General features: G+C 32.0%; 3 protein-coding genes and 3 long non-coding RNA genes across 9 annotated transcripts; 3 read left to right on the top strand and 3 right to left on the bottom strand.

Moving 5' to 3' along the window:
* The first annotated feature begins 353 nt into the window (after window positions 1-353).
* LOC121130585 (probable 2-oxoadipate dehydrogenase complex component E1 homolog) lies at window positions 354-4993 on the top strand. Its single transcript, XM_040726327.2, has 14 exons — window positions 354-1346; window positions 1449-1569; window positions 1635-1788; window positions 1851-2070; window positions 2152-2313; window positions 2380-2447; window positions 2503-2622; window positions 2703-2924; window positions 2987-3144; window positions 3214-3481; window positions 3580-3821; window positions 3881-4253; window positions 4319-4628; window positions 4693-4993. The coding sequence occupies exons 1-14, from the start codon at window positions 1229-1231 to the stop codon at window positions 4881-4883; spliced, it is 2727 nt and encodes a 908-aa protein (XP_040582261.1). The 5' UTR covers window positions 354-1228; the 3' UTR covers window positions 4884-4993.
* Window positions 4994-5657: 664 nt separating this feature from the next.
* Window positions 5658-7776, bottom strand: LOC139907298 (uncharacterized). The gene is made up of 2 exons (XR_011783786.1): window positions 7646-7776; window positions 5658-7368 (listed from the first exon to the last, which is right to left on the bottom strand). It is a non-coding gene; the product is annotated as an uncharacterized lncRNA (long non-coding RNA).
* Window positions 7403-8922, top strand: LOC139907297 (uncharacterized). Its single transcript, XR_011783785.1, has 2 exons — window positions 7403-7539; window positions 7608-8922. It is a non-coding gene; the product is annotated as an uncharacterized lncRNA (long non-coding RNA).
* A 3290-nt stretch (window positions 8923-12212) lies between these two features.
* LOC121130588 (WD repeat-containing protein 82) lies at window positions 12213-16539 on the top strand. Of its 4 annotated transcripts, none has more exons than XM_040726330.2 (4): window positions 12213-12985; window positions 13057-13274; window positions 13812-14197; window positions 15710-16539. In XM_040726330.2, the coding sequence occupies exons 3-4, from the start codon at window positions 13822-13824 to the stop codon at window positions 16294-16296; spliced, it is 963 nt and encodes a 320-aa protein (XP_040582264.1). In that variant the 5' UTR covers window positions 12213-12985; window positions 13057-13274; window positions 13812-13821; the 3' UTR covers window positions 16297-16539. The 4 variants fall into 4 exon arrangements, with proteins under 4 accessions (XP_040582264.1, XP_040582262.1, XP_040582263.1 ...); XM_040726328.2 differs by having other exon boundaries at window positions 13057-13128; XM_040726329.2 differs by lacking the exon at window positions 13057-13274 and having other exon boundaries at window positions 12214-12842.
* On the bottom strand, window positions 13599-15660 carry LOC139907299 (uncharacterized). The gene is made up of 2 exons (XR_011783787.1): window positions 14329-15660; window positions 13599-14272 (listed from the first exon to the last, which is right to left on the bottom strand). It is a non-coding gene; the product is annotated as an uncharacterized lncRNA (long non-coding RNA).
* On the bottom strand, window positions 16470-17683 carry mRpL22 (mitochondrial ribosomal protein L22). The gene is made up of 2 exons (XM_040726332.2): window positions 17257-17683; window positions 16470-16848 (listed from the first exon to the last, which is right to left on the bottom strand). Exons 1-2 carry the CDS (start codon window positions 17587-17589, stop codon window positions 16537-16539), a joined length of 645 nt encoding a protein of 214 aa, XP_040582266.1. The 5' UTR covers window positions 17590-17683; the 3' UTR covers window positions 16470-16536.
* Window positions 17684-18204: the final 521 nt, after the last annotated feature.

Genomic DNA, 18204 nt, shown 5'->3' on the forward strand with positions numbered 1-18204 from the left:
TTTATGACAGATTTGGACATTAAAGGACATCAGCACAATGGCTGATACTTCCATTGTATGAGATGAGGGCCCTGCACATGATGGATATCCCAATCCAATGGCATAAACACATAGGTGTTGAATGGAACTATGAGTTGACTTAGATACATATGTTCCGCGAAAAAGATCCATCCAAACCATCCTTATTGTTTTAGAAGTCATTAATATATATTTATTAGTTATTACTGATTATTACAATACCTAGGCCTATTAATATGTCCCAGGCCTGAGATATCAACATTTGATTCATAGGTGGGCATTTAAACATCCTTTTATATGATGTAATATCACAAAACCCCTTGCTTGTCTATGACATAGTTGGACGGAAATAATTTTTACAATAGTGTTGTGTCAGTCCTTAATTATTTAATTCATTCCAGTTTTTGGGACCGGTCCTATAGAACCCGTCAGCACTAGAACTGATTCAAAAAAGAAGAAATAAATTTGGGTGACGTCATTAAGGACCGAAATTGAGAAGTTATATCATTTATCTGAAAGACTGAACTAGATCAGATAGTTTTCAGTCACAACTCATAGTAGCACTATTTTCCACTATTGTAAATTGTGTGTTTACTACTTAAGAGTTTGGCGTATGCTGCGATTCGATTTCATCTTCTATTAAGATGAACTACCTATATTTCATTTTTTATATATTAAATTGTCCAACTATGTATGGCTTTGTTCCTCTCTATTTCTAAAATTTATATAATATTTGTACATTATCATTTATTTCAATGATCTTTGACCCTAAGAATCGGATTTCATAGTGCCAAAGTTCATTTATAGAGTGCTATGAAATATAAATGATAAAATACAAGTAATACACATTACAAGAAGGGCTTTGATATTGGCAACGTGTAATAGAAGGTGTCTCGGGATGATACTCATTCCTCGCTCCCTGACTTAGCAATTCTGAATAATGAGCAAAGCCAGTCCAAAATAAACTAGTAACGCCGTCTATAGTCTAAAATTGGAAAGGTATTGTACACTGTATAGCTGTGTTACGATAAACAGTAGAGAACATCGGCAAACACGTCTAAAGAATAAAGATAGAGCAGAATATAATATTTGCAAATACATGGTGTTGATAAAGGGTACGCCATCAACTTTCTAAACAATACTACGAGTAGTACTACTATCATATCATTAGTCCTCAAATGGGTAAAGAAGTGGATTATTATCAATTATCATGCTCAAATTAAGACGTGGGACTATTTCCTCTATCAGAAGGTGGTATGAAACAAAGACGAGTGTATTTGGACATGCGTACATTGACGATGATAAAAAATGTTTTGAATTTATGAGCGGTAATTTTAGAGAGTTGCAGTTACACATTTTGACGATTATATTTATTATTTAAGTAAGATATAATATAATATATTTATACATATGTACAATTGAATATGTAGAACAAGTCCAGGCAAAAAGAAGCGCCAATCCTAATGTATATCGATTTGTCGATGCCTTCAGAAAGCATGGGCATAGATTTGCATCCATTAATCCTTTGGAAGACCCAAAATCCCTGGACAAGTAATTTTTATTAAATACATATATTCAAACTTTAACATCACTTTCATTATATATAATAATCGAAGGTCCATCATAAATCCAGCAAGCTACGGTCTTGGAGAGGGGCATTATGATGTAAATGGAATTATTGAGAAATCTATTAACAGTCTGAAAGATATTCATCAATATCTTAAAAATGTTTATTGTGGAAAGATCGGTATTGAAGTTTTTTCTCCAGAGGTACTTAGAGATGATTTATTAACAGGTCGTCCAATTTATGACGTGATTCTAAATAATTATAGAGTGAATATGAATCCATCTGGTTCTTTAAGCGCTACGAACAATTGATGGAAGAAGACATGGCATCAAATGAAAAAACAAAGCTGGCAATGGAACTATTGAAATCCGAGCTTTTCGATCAATTTTTAGCTTTAAAATTCGCTAATTTAAAACGATATGGAGGAGAAGGAGCTGAGTCCATGATGGGATTCTTCCTTCAACTTATAAAATCATCAACTGACTGTGAGTACTATACATTTATTTTCACTTTGGCGAATGTCACTGAAATTTTTTGCAATCAAATATAAACTTATTTTTAAATAGATGAAATTGAGGACATAATCGTTGGAATGCCGCATCGTGGTAGACTTAATCTTTTGACGGGGCTTTTAAATTTCCCTTACTCTGGGGTAATAAGTAAAATAAAAGGAAATAGGGAACTGTCATCTGAGTTATCTGGTGCTGGTGATGTTCTGTCACATTTGGGTATTTACTAAAACCATAATTGATTTTCAAATTATATGATAATTAATATACATTATAAATTAAAAGCTATAACATCTGTAATACAAAGTGAAAATGGCAAGTCTACTGAGGTCACTCTCCTACCAAATCCTTCAGTAAGTGTATTCAGAAAAGTTATTTATGAATGTTTTTTTACACGGAATATTTTAGCATTTAGAAGCGGTTAATCCAGTGGCTTGTGGTAAAACTCGTGCCAAACATCTATTAAAGCAACTAGGACATTATAGTTCCAACAGAGAAAGGATGGGAGAAAAGTCAATTTGTGTTTTGGTAAATTGGGGTGCCGCTTGAGTTTCCACACTGTATATAAGACGTAGTTTATATTAATCATAATATCATCCTTTTTGTAGATACATGGTGATGCAGCTATATCTGGCCAAGGAATTAATCAAGAGACTCTACAATTATCAAATACTCCGCATTTTGATAATGGTGGAACAATTCATTTGGTTGTCAACAATCAAATCGGATTCACAACTCCACCAGAACGCAGTAGAACATCTTCATATTGCACGTGTATTGCCAAACAAATCAACGCTCCTGTTATACACGTGAATGGAGATTTCCCTGAAGTAACTCTTACAAATATTATGATACATATTCGATTCAACTGTCAATATTTTATATTTCATAGGAAGTTGTACGAGCAACGAAGTTAGCAGTTGAGTATCAGAGAACCTTCAGAAAAGATGTGTTTATTGATATACTTTGCTATAGAAAATGGGGACACAATGAGCTTGACGATCCAACTTTCACAAATCCAGATTTGTACGGCAAAATTAATAAAAAAATGTGAGTTCCAATAGTTGGCGGAAAAATGGATTGATTACATCTTCTTTTTTTTTTAATTGACTCCTGCAGATCCGTTCCAAATATGTACCTAAATAAACTAATTGAGGAAAATATTTTAACGGAAGAAAGTATTTCTAGTGCCAAACAGAAGTTTAATGATTTATTTGTATCAGAGTTCAATAACTCAGACAGCTATGAACCCTCTAAAGCAGTTTTTGTAAAGGAATGGAGCAATCTACAAGAAGCTCCCAATGAACAAACTATCTGGGATACTGGTGTCAGTCATGATGTTTTGAAGTATATTGGAGCCAAATCAGTTAGCTTTGAAGATGATTTTGTAAGTGCATATGATTTACGTATTATTTTTATCGATAAAATGAAGGGGGAAAAAAGTTAATACTAAACGTAAAAAAATATACTAAAAAACTATTGCAGACTATTCATCCTCATCTTGAGAAACATCACGTAAAGAATCGTATTAAAAGACTGGAAAAAGGTGAAGGCATTGATTGGGGTACTGCGGAAGCATTGTCTATTGGAAGCTTGCTATATCAGGGTTTTAATGTACGTATATCGGGACAAGATGTCGGAAGAGCTACTTTTTCTCATAGGCATGGTATGCTGGTTGATCAGGATACCAATGGAATTTATATTCCTCTCAATGAATTGAATTTAAAGTACAACACAGAGAGAACATTCTCAAGTTATAACTCATTGCCACTTATTTTTTATTAAGGGGGAAGTTGGAATTAGCAAATAGTATATTGTCAGAAGAGGCCGTAATGGGCTTTGAGTATGGTATGTCCATTGAAAGTCCAAATCTTTTGATTTTATGGGAAGCTCAATTTGGAGATTTCTTTAATGGTGCCCAAATAATTTTGGATACTTTTGTATCAAGTGGTGAATCTAAATGGGGTATTCCATCTGGCATGACCTTACTTTTACCTCATGGAATGGATGGTGCTGGCCCTGAACATTCCTCTAGCCGACTAGAACGATTTTTACAAATGTCCGATTCAAAGGAATCTGAAGTTGATGGAGACAATGTCAATTGGCATATAGTTTATCCCACCAATTCCGCTCAGTACTTTCATTTACTAAGGAGACAGGTAATAAGAATTTTACTCAAACCATTAAATTATTTATTACTTTTCATATATTATTTCTTTATTAGATGGTTAGAAATTTTCGAAAACCTTTGGTCGTGGCTGTTCCTAAAATTTGTCTCAGAATGAGTGATGCAATGTCAGATCTTAAATCCATGCAACCTGGAACGAAATTTAACCCTGTTATTGATGATCTCTTTTCTAACGTGGAACAAACCAAAAAAGTTATTTTCGTATCTGGAAAGCATTATTATGCTTTGAATAACTATCGCAAGTCCAGGAATATCCAGGATACTGCATTGATTCGCATCGAACAACTCTGTCCATTTCCATCTAAATTATTGCAAGATGTTGTTGATAAATATTCAAAGGCGGAAAGTATGGGAGTTCATATTTCATATATCTACGTGGCTAATTAATAAGAGTTAATTACTCATTTTAGGTTTTATTTGGAGCCAAGAAGAACATAGAAACATGGGAGCATGGACGTTTGTCTCTCCGCGATTCCAAAATATTGTCGGAGTAAATCTTTCATATGTTGGTAGATCAGAATTATGTCAACCAGCCGTCGGTGTGTCCAACAAGCACAAGGAAGAGTCAGATTATATCCTTAAAGCTACATTTGAGCAATAGGTTATTCAACCATATAAAGAACTATTTTTATTAGTAAAAAAAACTTGTAATATTTCATTTCATCTATTGACATTTTTTTACTTATCAAAATAAACAACTCGTATTACTTAGTTGAAATGTGTCAATTTATAATGATGTTTGAAAATACTTAGTATTTGTAATTACGGAGATATTTTTTTTCTATTTTCTAATATATACAAATAACTATATTATTATAATGGTTAGAGCCGTCCGACATTAGTAATTGTTTGGGAAGAAAAATAAATAAAGACATTGAATGTCCAAAAAACGTCCCTATAGCTTGTCTTTTGGACAGTGTGTTGTTGATTTAGGGGAATGGTTGTTAAAATATTTTTGAAGGTCAAATCCTCATGTAAAATATGTATTTAGGATATTTGGAAATATGCAAGGCTTATCCAAAAAGCTTTCCGATACAAAAAAATATTTATTGATCAGCTTAATTTTTTTAACATTTTGAGACATAAGGTCAAAAATTAAAAAGAATAAAATTGAAGTAGCGCTATAGAGCAATCAAATTTTAATAAAAATCATTTTGACTTCCTTTTATGTTGATGATCCATAAAACCAAATGTTTAGAACGTAATATCTTTGTTGTGTATGTGACACTTATTGGATAAAGAGATAATTAGATTGCATTCTTTTCGCCGGATTGTTGAGGGTCCGGAGCACGGGGACGCACCGTAAGGAACTTGAAGATAAGACGGAACAAGCCAAAGGGGGTGGAAGGAAATAAAGTAATATGATGTAGTCCTGTTAAGGGTTAGAATATAACTATATTTTAATAAGTAAATATAGTACGTTACAACAAAGTAAACATTAGATTAAAATCAGTTTTACTTCCATATACAGCAATACTAGATAGTTTTTTCAGTAAGCCCAGACACTGTTTCCTCTGATATTGAGAAAATACCAACTGTGAGTATCGTATGAAACATATTTATCATTTCTTTTGACAACGATGGATGACACATCCGCACTTGAGACTAATTCCCAACCAAGCACTTTCATATTTTCATAAACGACTATCAACGCTTTGTAAAGTTTTTCTTGTTCTGAATTATTCAAAGGAGAATACGAAAAGACATCATTCGAGAATCTCCAGAGATAAACCTCTTTATCGTATGTTCCATTACTTTGAACTATAGGTCCAAGAAATTGATTAATAAGTTCAACAAGTTCCTGATGAGCTCCAACAAGTATCAACTTATTTCGTCCACAGAAGTACAGACATGTCCATCTGATATTAATCGAAGGAGGCAACGCAAATGTTGGATTTGATTCAAAGAGAAAAACGGATTTATCATCTGATCTTCGTGAGATATCAAGTGTTCCAATGCATTTAAAATTCATTTGTCTCATTTCTTTAAAAATGGAGGAAATGAGGACTCTTGAGGGGAATTGTGTCGTAGTAGTATGCATACCAGGGATTACCTTTGAGCTTAAACTCCAAGGCATGATTGTGTACCCTTTCATTCATTATTCCACCGCTCCAATTTGCCTCTATAGCTGATTTGATACTACTCTTAACATGATCTGGAGCATCAATGAGACGCACTCGATCCCGTTTGCTAAGATACATAATAAAACTCTGTGAAGAATCGGGTATGATGGTAGGATCATACTGAAAGTACATCATATCACAGGTTCCCTTCATGGAAATATTTACAACATATTTATAGCTATTAAATTTCATTGTTTGCACGATTTTCAGTAATAATCGTCGAATAAGAGTCGCATTTTCCCCCCCCTGGCTCCAAAACTCCATGGATGTCCAACCATTTTCACTCTAAAACACTGATTTATTTTTTCTGTTACGTCAGATGTGCCCCATGAGGATTGAATAACACTAATTATTTGAGTTTGTACATTTGGAGGGAAATTAATTAGATCAAGGCAGTCATGGCCGCTCGGAGCTATACAGACATAATGTCCTCTCGAAGTATTTTCAAACTCTTTCTCAAAAAAAGACTGTACTTGTATCTGTGCTCAAGCACAGATCCGATGAAACGAAAGGAACCATTTGAAGCTCAATGTAAAGCTGATCGAGTATGTGCAGAAAGGAAATCTTGAAATCCACACTTGAGCCTGCAGCTAGGGTAAAGGGCATTCCGTGGATTTTTATTTTGTAGGTTTCAGTTTCATCTTTGTATCTTGTTCCTTGAATTAAGTTTCTTGGGGATAAAATCTTCTCAAATATGTGAACCACATCCTTTCCAGCATTGACAATTTCTAACTTATCAATTTGTTTGAATATGAGAGCAAAGTAAGTAGTACTTGCTTTCATTAATTCCGGATCAGAGGAAGCTCCTTGTCCCATTCTGAGTCGCAATATGTGTGTTAATGACTAATGTAGTCTTTAAACCTTAAGTTCGTAATAGTGTTATCATGTTCTCCTCACAAAATATATATTCATTCGCATTATTTACTCACTAAGATATAGAATAAGGCTGGGTATATCAGAGCCCTATAAGAATAATTAATATAATTTATATGGTGGGCTAAACAATGTCAATTTATTGAAAGCGTGCGATTCCCCTTTTTCTCTGGATATATGATTGAATTTAGACGAACAATTGTATTCCCCGTTTACTCATGAGTTATGACTCATTAAATAATACTCAACTACATAAAAAAGGTAAACCATTATATTATGTAATAGCGTAGCTATACATTCTTAATTCCATTCTACCCTATCTATTTTAGAAAAAGACATCAAAACTTTAAAATAAGAATCTGATTACCTGAATCTTAGTAACTCTACGACATGTTAGATGTTTTCCTTCTCTAACCTCCTCTTCTTTCTGTTTCTACCCTTTAAGAGTCAAGACGTATAAATATAAATACATAAGTAGAAATAACGACTACGTACTCCAAAGTATGGCTGATAGAGTATTCGGCTCAATGGAGAGCCACTCAAAAAATTTCAGCAAGAGCGCGCTCTTTATTTTAGAAGAGCGATTTTATCGCTCGAATTTTCACTCATTTAAATAAATATTTGTATTAGTTTTTCTGTTAGCACCTATCTCATTTAGAGTTAAAGAATAATTTTAAAGATTGCAAAAAAGAGCGGTTCAAGTTATGTGTCAAGGTAAGCAAGAATTTTTTTTTATGCTGTATCTGTAGCTCTCTGCTGTCTTTGGTTGACGAATTTCCCGCCCATGTAGCTGGTCACTCTAAGAAGACTCAAACATCAGTTCCCTAGAAGACACGGTCATATTTTTTGTGTGTGAAGATTACGTTGGAAGAGAAATCTTTCTTGTTTGTAAACGAATTTTCCCAACTGAAATACGATTTTCATATACTTTTATATAGTAAATTGACGTAAGATCTCAAAATTGCACGCAAGCATAAACTCAAAAATTTGAGAACCCTGAGTTCAATCTCAAACTAATTATTACTGGTTACTAGTGCTCGAAACCTTGTCTTAGGGGACATGTAATTAGTAATTACATGTCCCCTAAGACAGTGGTTCCCAAACTTTTCGTATCCAAGGCACAGCAAAAGATAAATAAAAATTTCTTGACACAACTATTTTAATTAAACGAATTATATGGATTATGATAAGTTATTACAAATAATGTAAGGCTGTCACAAATTATACGGCACACTTGAACTGGCCTCAAGACATACTGTATGGAACCACCAATTATTAGCACAAAATATTATCTGATTTGCATGAGGTAATGTGAATTTTATCAATTTAATCATTGTTATAAAAAGTAATTTGAATATTTGGGAGAATTGCCGTTAGATCTAATCAAGAACAAATTTTATCTTCTCATTTATACAATTCATTCCCTACCTATCGTGGTCAATTATTTAAGGATATATACATAGGTCAGAGTTTAAAAGATAAAAACTTTGGGGAAAAAATTGCTTTTGTCAATGAATCGCAGATTTAATAGTTAAAATATTGAGTTTATTATTTTATGGATTTTTTAAAATTATAAATATAATTTTAGATCTTTAAGTTTTATTTATTATTGTACCATATTTCTCTTCGAATAAATAATATATATATAAATTTCAGGAATTTAATTTGAATCATAAATAATTGTCAAATTCAAATACTCCTATACGAACATGAAAAATGAACGCCGCTCATTTTTGATTTGAAAAGAATGTTAAATTCCAGCCAAATATCAATTCCTCAAAATTGCGAAGAAAGGAAAAAGACCTAATGCATCTTAGTTTGTCGAAGATGTCTTTCATGAGAAAGCCCACTGTAAAATAAAACTTAACTTTTTATTCGGGAAAAAATCGTCATGGAAATTTCACGAAGGAAGAAATCATTGATGACCTTCTTCTCATAAATGTATCCCTAAGAGCATTTTAGTTTCTTAGGGGCAGAAAACTTATTTGTCTTCCTGCTCCATCTACTCTCTCAAGTCGTATTAACAAAAAGAAGCAATATTTCCATCAAAGAAGCTAAAAATAAATATACCAGCGGTACTACTCGGGATTGCTCAGAGTCATTAGCTGACAAGTTTTTCTTTAACTTTCTTCTTATTAATAAAGCAAAGTTTATCTGTATGCATGTCTCAATGGATGAAAAACAGTTAGAGGGTGCAAGGTACATAGTATTTCCTGATGTATATCATATACATATTTTTTATATAAGAAATAACAATGTAGTCTTATTAATGAAATATGGGAGGCGTGTACATATATACAAAGATCACTGTTTCTGTTTGATATTGGTCAATTTGTTGATCTAATTAACATACATTTACTGTATATGTTAAGATTTGAATAAGATATTAACATTTGTATGTAAAAATGAATTAACTCTCGTAGGCGTTTTGTAGGTAGCATATAGTTTGTCTGTTTTTGTTAGTAAGCGCCCTACAGACTAATGAATCATCGGTCATTCAATCATATTAAAAAAATTTCTCAAAACCATATTATAATTCTTTTATTCTTGAGGATAGAGCACATATTAATTGATATAATTATTGAGTAGTTAGAAATATCTGGATATTATGCAATTCCTAAACGTATTGAGTCGGGAATCTTTTCTAAATAACTAAATTATGTGTCACCTTATTGGAATATTACTCTCGCAAATATCTAGGAGCTCAGCACAAACAAGTAAATTATTAAATGGTTTCCATACTAGATAATTATAGGTTGTTTTACTGAAAACAATAGTTAACTGTAACAAAATAATAATACAATTATTTTAGTATCGATTGAAAAAATAATACAGTACCAATGATATTTTTCAAGATTTACATTCCCTATTTATGAGTTCTCCGTTATTTTATTTTTTTATCTTATTGATTAATTCGCTTTTACTTTGGACATGCAAATGCTATTTTGTTATTGTGATTGTTGTCACGAGAGTAGAAATTTCAAAATCCTTCATATTAATTATAAGTTGTAGAAATATTATTGATCTGTACAAGGAAGTCTATAGCTAACTTTAGATTTCCTTAGTCTGTATTATAAGCTATGCCAAGCAATATGAAGTGGAAAATCTTCAGAAAATTTAATTTCCCGAGTATTATTCAAATATTTACTAACATATATATCTCTTTCTGGAGTGAAAAGTAAAAATCACATAGCAACAGAGGCTTATTCAATGCATCATCTTCAGTTCTGTCAGCAAGAAAATATGGTGTAATGATTTATTCAACTCTATATCAACATAAATAACAAATTAAGATCTAGTTGTAAGTTTATTTTTTTCACATGAGCGTGTCATGTTAAGAAAAAATAATATCCCCTTATTTTTAATATATAATTGATTTCTTCGCTTTAATGACTGTTTTTTATATTATAAAACTATACCTAAAATTAAGATAATGGTATATATTCTCTATCCAAAGAAAATTGAAAAATATTCACAAATGGTTAGACGCAGTTGTTCAAACTTATAACTACAAGGCAACTATTAGTAATAGTTATGTACCATATTATATTCATAAACGTAGATAGATATTCGCCTATTTTTTTATTTTTCATACCTACAAGGGTATAGTATCAAAATAAAATGTAATTCCCCCTTTATATAGTGCCAGGCCCAGTTTTAAGTTAGATTCCTTGTAATCTTAGAGCAAAAAACAAGTACGGGCTAGCGTTTTCCACACATATGTGACGTCATTAAAATGGGATGCTTAGTTCTGTCGAATTATAAAAGTCGTGAGCGGCATACCTTTATAATACAGTACCTTTCTACGAATGAACCAACCTGATATCCTTACGAAATTATAGCCTTCAAATTGATTAGTTTAAAGCTCTAAAAAATTTTTGGCGGAAGTTTCGAACGTGGAAATCTTTTTAGATCAATGATCAAAGATTTAAAAAGATGACAAAAATTGAAAAATCTAATACTGAAATTGCTATTGGAATGATAAAGTCGTCTACATAAATTCCTAAATGCCATACCATAGTTACATAGTTTCTTATTAGTTACTATATTCGAATTCGGCTGCTCATAAATTTACAAGAACAAAGCAAAATTATAAGAGGGTACAAAATTGCATATAGTTTCAGTAGTCGTAGAATGTTTGAGAGAAACATCAAAATAAATATTTTTCTAAAATTATATTTGATACTGATTATTATTTTAGTATCCTCTTTTTCTTATAAAATCATTTTTTGTTACATTATAAGCTTCTAAAATCAAGTTTTTTCTTGGGGGGATTCTTTGAGGTAGAGCATTATTCATTTCATTTTAGAGTTAAAGTGTTCGTACGTGGTGTCATTTTTTTAAATTACAAGCAATTACTTCATTTTCAATAAAATCCACTGAAAATTTAAAACTAGAATATAATTATAATTCCAGTTTCTTCTTTGACAGAATTAATCAATAATTAATATTAAATTTTGAGTTTGTAAGGAACAGAAATTTAAAAAAATTGTCCAATCTAATTGAAAATTGGAAGTTCATAATAATAAATATTGAAAGGAAAAGCTAATTCCTTAGTGTCATAAAATCTTTATTTAATTTATATTTTGGGTCATTTATAATTGCAAGCAAAAACTTTTCTGTAAATGTTAGTTTTCATATTTATTGAGTTATATGTATAATAGAAAAAGTCGTCTAATTTTATGATTTAATAATTATTTAACTATGTATTAATATTATTTACTTTCAATGTAATGCATTTAAGTTGTTCAAGGTCTCTATTATAGTTACATAATGTTGACACAAGGTGGCGCTCAAGTATATTGTCACAACTCTTATTATAGGGCTCTGATAATGAAGAGAACTGTCTATAGAAAAATAGCATAGTGAAAAGAAAATACTATAGTTACATTTAAATTCATATATATTTACTTTAATATTCATTTTGCAACAATTGACACCAAAGATAGGCGATAATGCTTACTCCAGAGAGAGAAGTTAACAATACGACGAACATTAATTAATGGACAAAAAGAAGGAAGAGAACACGCAACAATTGTTTTTCTAATCACTTGATTTACTTTTTTCTTTATAAATATTTTTTTTTTAACTATTTACATAAATAAGTTGGTTTTTTTGTTACCAAATGACTGAGTATGAAATGACACAAATTCTAAACGAATGATCCTTGATTGATATAAATTAATATAAAAATCAAAATCTTATCTTATACATTTTTTGAGTTCATAATACCTAGAGTGAGCTTCTTTATATCGGCGTGCATTCATTCTTCGCAACATTATCGAAATCGATTTCAGCGACATTATCATATAGTAAATAATATTTACTATATGATAATATCGCTGAAATGAGCGACGCTGAAGTGAAGCTTGCCAAATGAATACTTGCTCAAATATGACGTCTAATATTGACGTAATTTATTTCATCATATTATTATAAAATAAATTACGTCAATATTAGGTGTCATTATTAAAAGTCATCACCCACCAGAGTGGTGTTCAAAATCAAATTAGATAAGTCTGGAAGGAGCAACTGTGGCTCTTATCGGATTTCGACTCAACTCCGTAAGCTTATTTGGAGGGAGGAATTTACAAAACATATTGAGTGGGATGGCATTCAAACACTTCGATCTAGGGTCCTCTTGGAGTAGGACCTTTATGAAAGGATGTTCATTCTCCAAACATTTTCGTTGTCCAATGTTATGACAGTAAGTCTTTAATTCATGAGCCATTTTTAACTTGATTCCAAACTATATTACATGTATTTTGTTCTTTTTAGGAGAAGGCTCGGGAGTTGGGAGTTTGCTTGAAGGATATTTCGACTAAATTTATAAATAAATGAGATTTATGCGTACATTGTTTATTTTTGATTGAAAATGATTTTTCTTTTTGAATTTTTTAATGAAAATATGTATTACTATAAAAAGTATTTAATGTTGTTTTCTGTAGGAAAAATGATGGAATTATCCCCCAAAATTTCAATACAAATCTCACAACGTAATGAATTCTATCCAGAGACACAATAGATCATTAAATTAGTTTAATGAGAAAAACATTATTTCTTATTAATTCTTATAGAAGAAAATGGTAATATGTTCTCTGTATCAATTCATTATAATTAGACTTTTATGAGACATATGAGGCAAGAGCCTAATTCTCTAATTATTTCATCAGAAAACAACCATTGAATGTGGTTTATAGTAATAAACATTACATATTTTGTAGCTTCTTAGCTATAAAAAATAATATGATTGTTCTAGCTAGGTGACGTCATTGTAGCTGTTTTGTTGTTATAAAAGGAAAGAACGCTGTTTACGGCAGTTGTTATATTATTATTATTATTTTATTGTGAAACATAGTCATAATACTAATAATAGTGAACGTATTTTTGTAGTGAGCAAAATAATTAAATATTAATTAATAATTTGGATATATAGATCGACCTACATTAAAGAGACAGCAGACTGGGATACCATATTTGATATTAAGATCCAGATCGATCCGAATATAATTTAATACTCATTACTGAAATAGGTGAGAAAAGATGCAATTGACGGTTCCATTGATGCGTCAATTCTGTGTGGCCAAGAACTTTAAGGAGCAGGAAGGATCTCGTATCAACTCCTTCCATTTCAGCTGGGACGGACTCACTCTCATCTCCTCCTCAGAGGACGACCAAATCCTCATCTACGATGTGGAAAAGGGAACTCAAAAGCGAAGGGTCAACTCACAGAAGTACGGAGTGGATCTCATCCATTTCACTCATGCCTCCAATGCAGCTCTTCACGCCTCCACCAAGAGAGACGACGCGATTCGATACTTGAGTCTACATGACAACAAGTTCATTCGCTACTTCGCGGGCCACTCCAAAAGGGTCACTTCGCTTGACCTCTCGCCAGAGGATGACACTTTCATTTCAGGTACTTCTTACAGCAACAAATAACAGCAGTGTCGGGTTGAGGAGAATGTATAGGGAGATACAAATTGTATCAATCCTATTAAGTGTAAATCAAGCAAGCAAACTCTATAGAAATGGCAACTTACGACATACCGGTGAATGAGAGCCAAATTGTCGTAACTCAAATATTTACTTAACAGAATAAAGCTTGGAAAGAAACTCCATTCCCTCATTATGAACTGTGGTATTTTCCAATTTTTACAATAAAGCTGATCCCAGAAATTGATTTAAGCAGTCTGAATTGCTTTGTTTTCAAGTATTAACTTAAAATATTATCATTCTGGGATGACATAGACAATATCACGTATATTTTTACTTTTGGCAATTCTTATATGAGGTCTGTACAAATAAAAACAGTCTTAAACAAAAATAAAGAAAATCCCCATTAATTATTTTACTTCATTTTTACATAGAGCCACCCACCTATTTCATAGACCATTTTGAGTAAATTATAGACTTATTATTTAAATTACTGGGATAATTTAAAGTAAACAAGAATTTTAGCTATAGTTTGAAGACTTATATTAGCCCCAATATGGCCTTTTTAAAACCATAAAATCTATAATTTTCTCTTTTTTGGGGTAAATTTTGACTATTTTAAGTGCAATTTACGACACATCCGAAGGGTCCATAAGAATAATTTGTTGATAGAAGTTGATGATGAATATTGGTTGAAGAATACAAATGTAATCCATCCACACTTAATTTTGTAATAATAATTTTTGCTTGTTTTTGCTTTGACGGGCCACAACATATATATATATATATATACATTGGACTGTTTTGTTGTTTTTGGGTTAATATTTTATTTCCCTGCAAAAAAAAAAAAATATTTTCTCCTGGAGACACTAAATAAACTGACTTTGGCTGAGATTGAAGTTAATATTATTAATAGCGTCAATATGCTTTCGAGTTTATATCAAAATAGTTAAAGAGATACACCAATGTACATATGTGTCCTCTCAACACAAAAGCAGCAAGTAATAATTAATTTTCATAAAATTGAGCTTGGATTAGATTTCTATTTTTCGACGAATGATCCTCAATTTCTATCCACAAAATAATTTAATGTAAATTCAAGTAGCCAAAATTTATCGTCACAATACAAAAATAACAATTTGATATATTTTATTTGAAGGGACCATATCAGGGCTTATCAGTCTCTTAAATTAAATAATGGGTCAAAACTATAGCTAAAAATTCGAATTTATAGTAGACTCAAATATGTCTGAAATTTGGGCTGTGCGTATATATGATAAAAATATTATTTTTGTTCAAGATTGTTTTTATGTTGAGGCACTGCATATAGCTCAATGTTAGTGACGTAAATATTGGTCCAACTTTTTAATTTTTGGATAGCTTGTACTTTGGTAAAAAGTACATATTTATTTGACCAGGTCTCGCATATTCTAAAACCGACACTGATATTTAAATAGATAGAATTACTCTTAATTACATTTCATATGAATTGCAGGCTCCATGGATCACACTGTCCGCCTATGGGACCTACGAGCTGCCACTTGCCAAGGTGTTATGAACGTAACTGGAAAGCCAGTCGTGGCCTTTGATCCTGAAGGACTCGTTTTCTCAGTGGGTGTACAATCCGAGCAAGTGAAGCTTTATGACCTTCGCTCCTATGATAAGGGGCCTTTTGTTACATTTACACTACCTCAAGAGAAACAATGCGAATGGACGTCTCTTCGATTCAGTCCTCATGGAAAATACATTCTTTTATCAACGAATGGAAGAGTTCTTCGTTTACTCGATGCATTCAATGGCACTCCTCTTCAAACACTAAGTGGCCACATGAACAACAAGGGTGTACCCATACAAGGCTGCTTCTCTCCAGACTCTCAATTTATTTTGAGTGGATCAACAGATGGTAGAATTCATGTTTGGAAGGCTGATGATGGTAATAAAGTCTGTGTTCTTAATGGAGGGCATGTGGGACCTGTTCAATGTGTGGAGTTCAATCCATCATTCATGATGATGGCATCCGCTTGTACACATTTAAATATGTGGCTACCGAACGTTCCTCAAGATGTCGTAGCACCTTCTTAATTTTTTATCTCTACACATAAAATGCTGCTAGACTTATGTTTAACCTGGACTGTGAAATCATTTAAAGTTTGATTTGGTGTAACTTGATATAAATCTATTTAAATTACATACATGTTAATATATGTTTTGTAGAAATTGGAGGCCTATTTCAATATAATTAATGTACATTGTAAAAAGATTCTTCTTCTATGTATTAGAACAGAATGGATATGAGTATATATTAAAAAAAATATGCAAAAATTATATTCTGGGAATTTCTTTTCTTCGATGTTCATTTAACCATTCGTTTAATTGTTCTTCGGGAGTCTTTGGCTCTTTGACTGAGTAGTAATGTTTGGGAGGTCTTCCTTCTTCTAGTCGCACATAATAGTTGACATATTTGTATTCCACAATACCAAATCTCATACGAGCATGTCTCCTATAGCCTTTAATTCTATCGCAAACATCACTTAAAGACTCCGCGATCCAAAGATTCGTCCGATACTCAACGTCGTGCTCAGCAACAGCGAGCTCAACTGCTTCTTCTATTACTTCACGGATTATATGAGCTCCCTAGAAGATCAACAAAATTAGAATACATTAACTAGATAAAATGTCAAGACAAAAACATTCTTGAATACTATTTAAAGGACCTCCCTCATATTTTGGTCAATTATTGACTGTATATTTAAATATCTGGCATGGAATTTAGTATAATCATGAATATTAGAAATAGTCTAGATACTTTACTTGATTTATACAACAATATTTGGCCTTATAAATAGGTTGAATATAAAATAATATTATTTAATTTCATTGTGGTCGCTAACTTTTGCAAAATTTGAGTCTAATTAATAGCTGAATAGAAGAATGAATCCGAACAATGTATTAATAGAAACTGAAGATAATTAATGATGATTGAAAGAATACAAATAAATGTTTTTGTGTTACACATACACTGAGTATGAGAGACTAACGCACCTTTCTTTCAATGAAGGAAAGTTGTTTGAGGGCCTCATCCACAGTGAGGCCTCGAACAAAGGAGGCATAATACCACATTCTTTTGGGTGAGTGCTTAATCATGCTTCTCATGTGTGTGACATATGCAGGACGGATCAATCCTTCTTCCGGGAGATGAACCCTCTCGTTATAAGAAGGCCACATGTATGTCTTTGACGTTCCAGGCACGGAAGAAGGCTCATGCCACCTCTCATTTCCAAGCTCCATCTTCCTTGTGCATTGAGTCGTGCTCAGGCTTCGGTAAAGCCATTTTGCTGAGGATGGATTCACTATTCTCGAAATAATGAACGACATGTTGTTGATCTGTATTTATTAAATAAAAATAGTTAATAAATATTAAATACAGACTAAAGGTAAATTGTAAATTCCCATATGGAGGCTATTTTTATATTGGCCAGTTTCTATGACAATATAAATAATAACGTCATAACATTCTAAACTCTCTCAACCTCATACCCCTTTTCTAGCTAACTAGTGTTGAGAATCATTCAAGACCTAATTTTTCTGTCTCGATATACTCAAAATACATAATAACCATGGCATTTTAATAGATTAAAGTCAACTAATAGTATCAATGTATAGTTGGTTATTACGATTATAAATCTTGTAATTAAACATTAATAATGATATTAAATACGAAGAAATTTGCAACTCGTACAGACATTGCAACTTGTACAAAACAAATATTTACATATACAGACCGATTTTCTTACTTATCCTGATTAATGAGTTAATTGAACAAATTTGATTATGCAACACGTCGTTTCACTTCCTATGACGTGGTCGATGATCACAATTTTGAAACACAACAGACGTGGCCCACAATGCATTTACAAAGTCCGTCTAAACCGAATTCTTTTTTGGGACCAATTCCAAATGACCAAAGAACTTATTTAATTAATGTACTAA

The sequence above is a fragment of the Lepeophtheirus salmonis genome, chromosome Z, assembly GCF_016086655.4.
Source record: "Lepeophtheirus salmonis chromosome Z, UVic_Lsal_1.4, whole genome shotgun sequence".
Lineage (NCBI taxonomy): Eukaryota > Metazoa > Arthropoda > Copepoda > Siphonostomatoida > Caligidae > Lepeophtheirus > Lepeophtheirus salmonis.

Coding starts and splice junctions, on each gene's coding strand:
- LOC121130585 (XM_040726327.2), top strand. CDS start 1,229: ATGCTCAAATTAAGACGTGGGACTATTTCCTCTATCAGAAGGTGGTAT. Junction 2,071..2,151: donor TATAAAATCATCAACTGACT/GTGAGTACTATA, acceptor ATTTTTAAATAG/ATGAAATTGAGGACATAATC. Junction 2,623..2,702: donor AAAAGTCAATTTGTGTTTTG/GTAAATTGGGGT, acceptor TCCTTTTTGTAG/ATACATGGTGATGCAGCTAT.
- LOC121130588 (XM_040726330.2), top strand. CDS start 13,822: ATGCAATTGACGGTTCCATTGATGCGTCAATTCTGTGTGGCCAAGAAC. Junction 14,198..15,709: donor GGATGACACTTTCATTTCAG/GTACTTCTTACA, acceptor TATGAATTGCAG/GCTCCATGGATCACACTGTC.
- mRpL22 (XM_040726332.2), bottom strand. CDS start 17,589: ATGTCGTTCATTATTTCGAGAATAGTGAATCCATCCTCAGCAAAATGG. Junction 16,849..17,256: donor TTTCCTTCATTGAAAGAAAG/GTGCGTTAGTCT, acceptor TTGATCTTCTAG/GGAGCTCATATAATCCGTGA.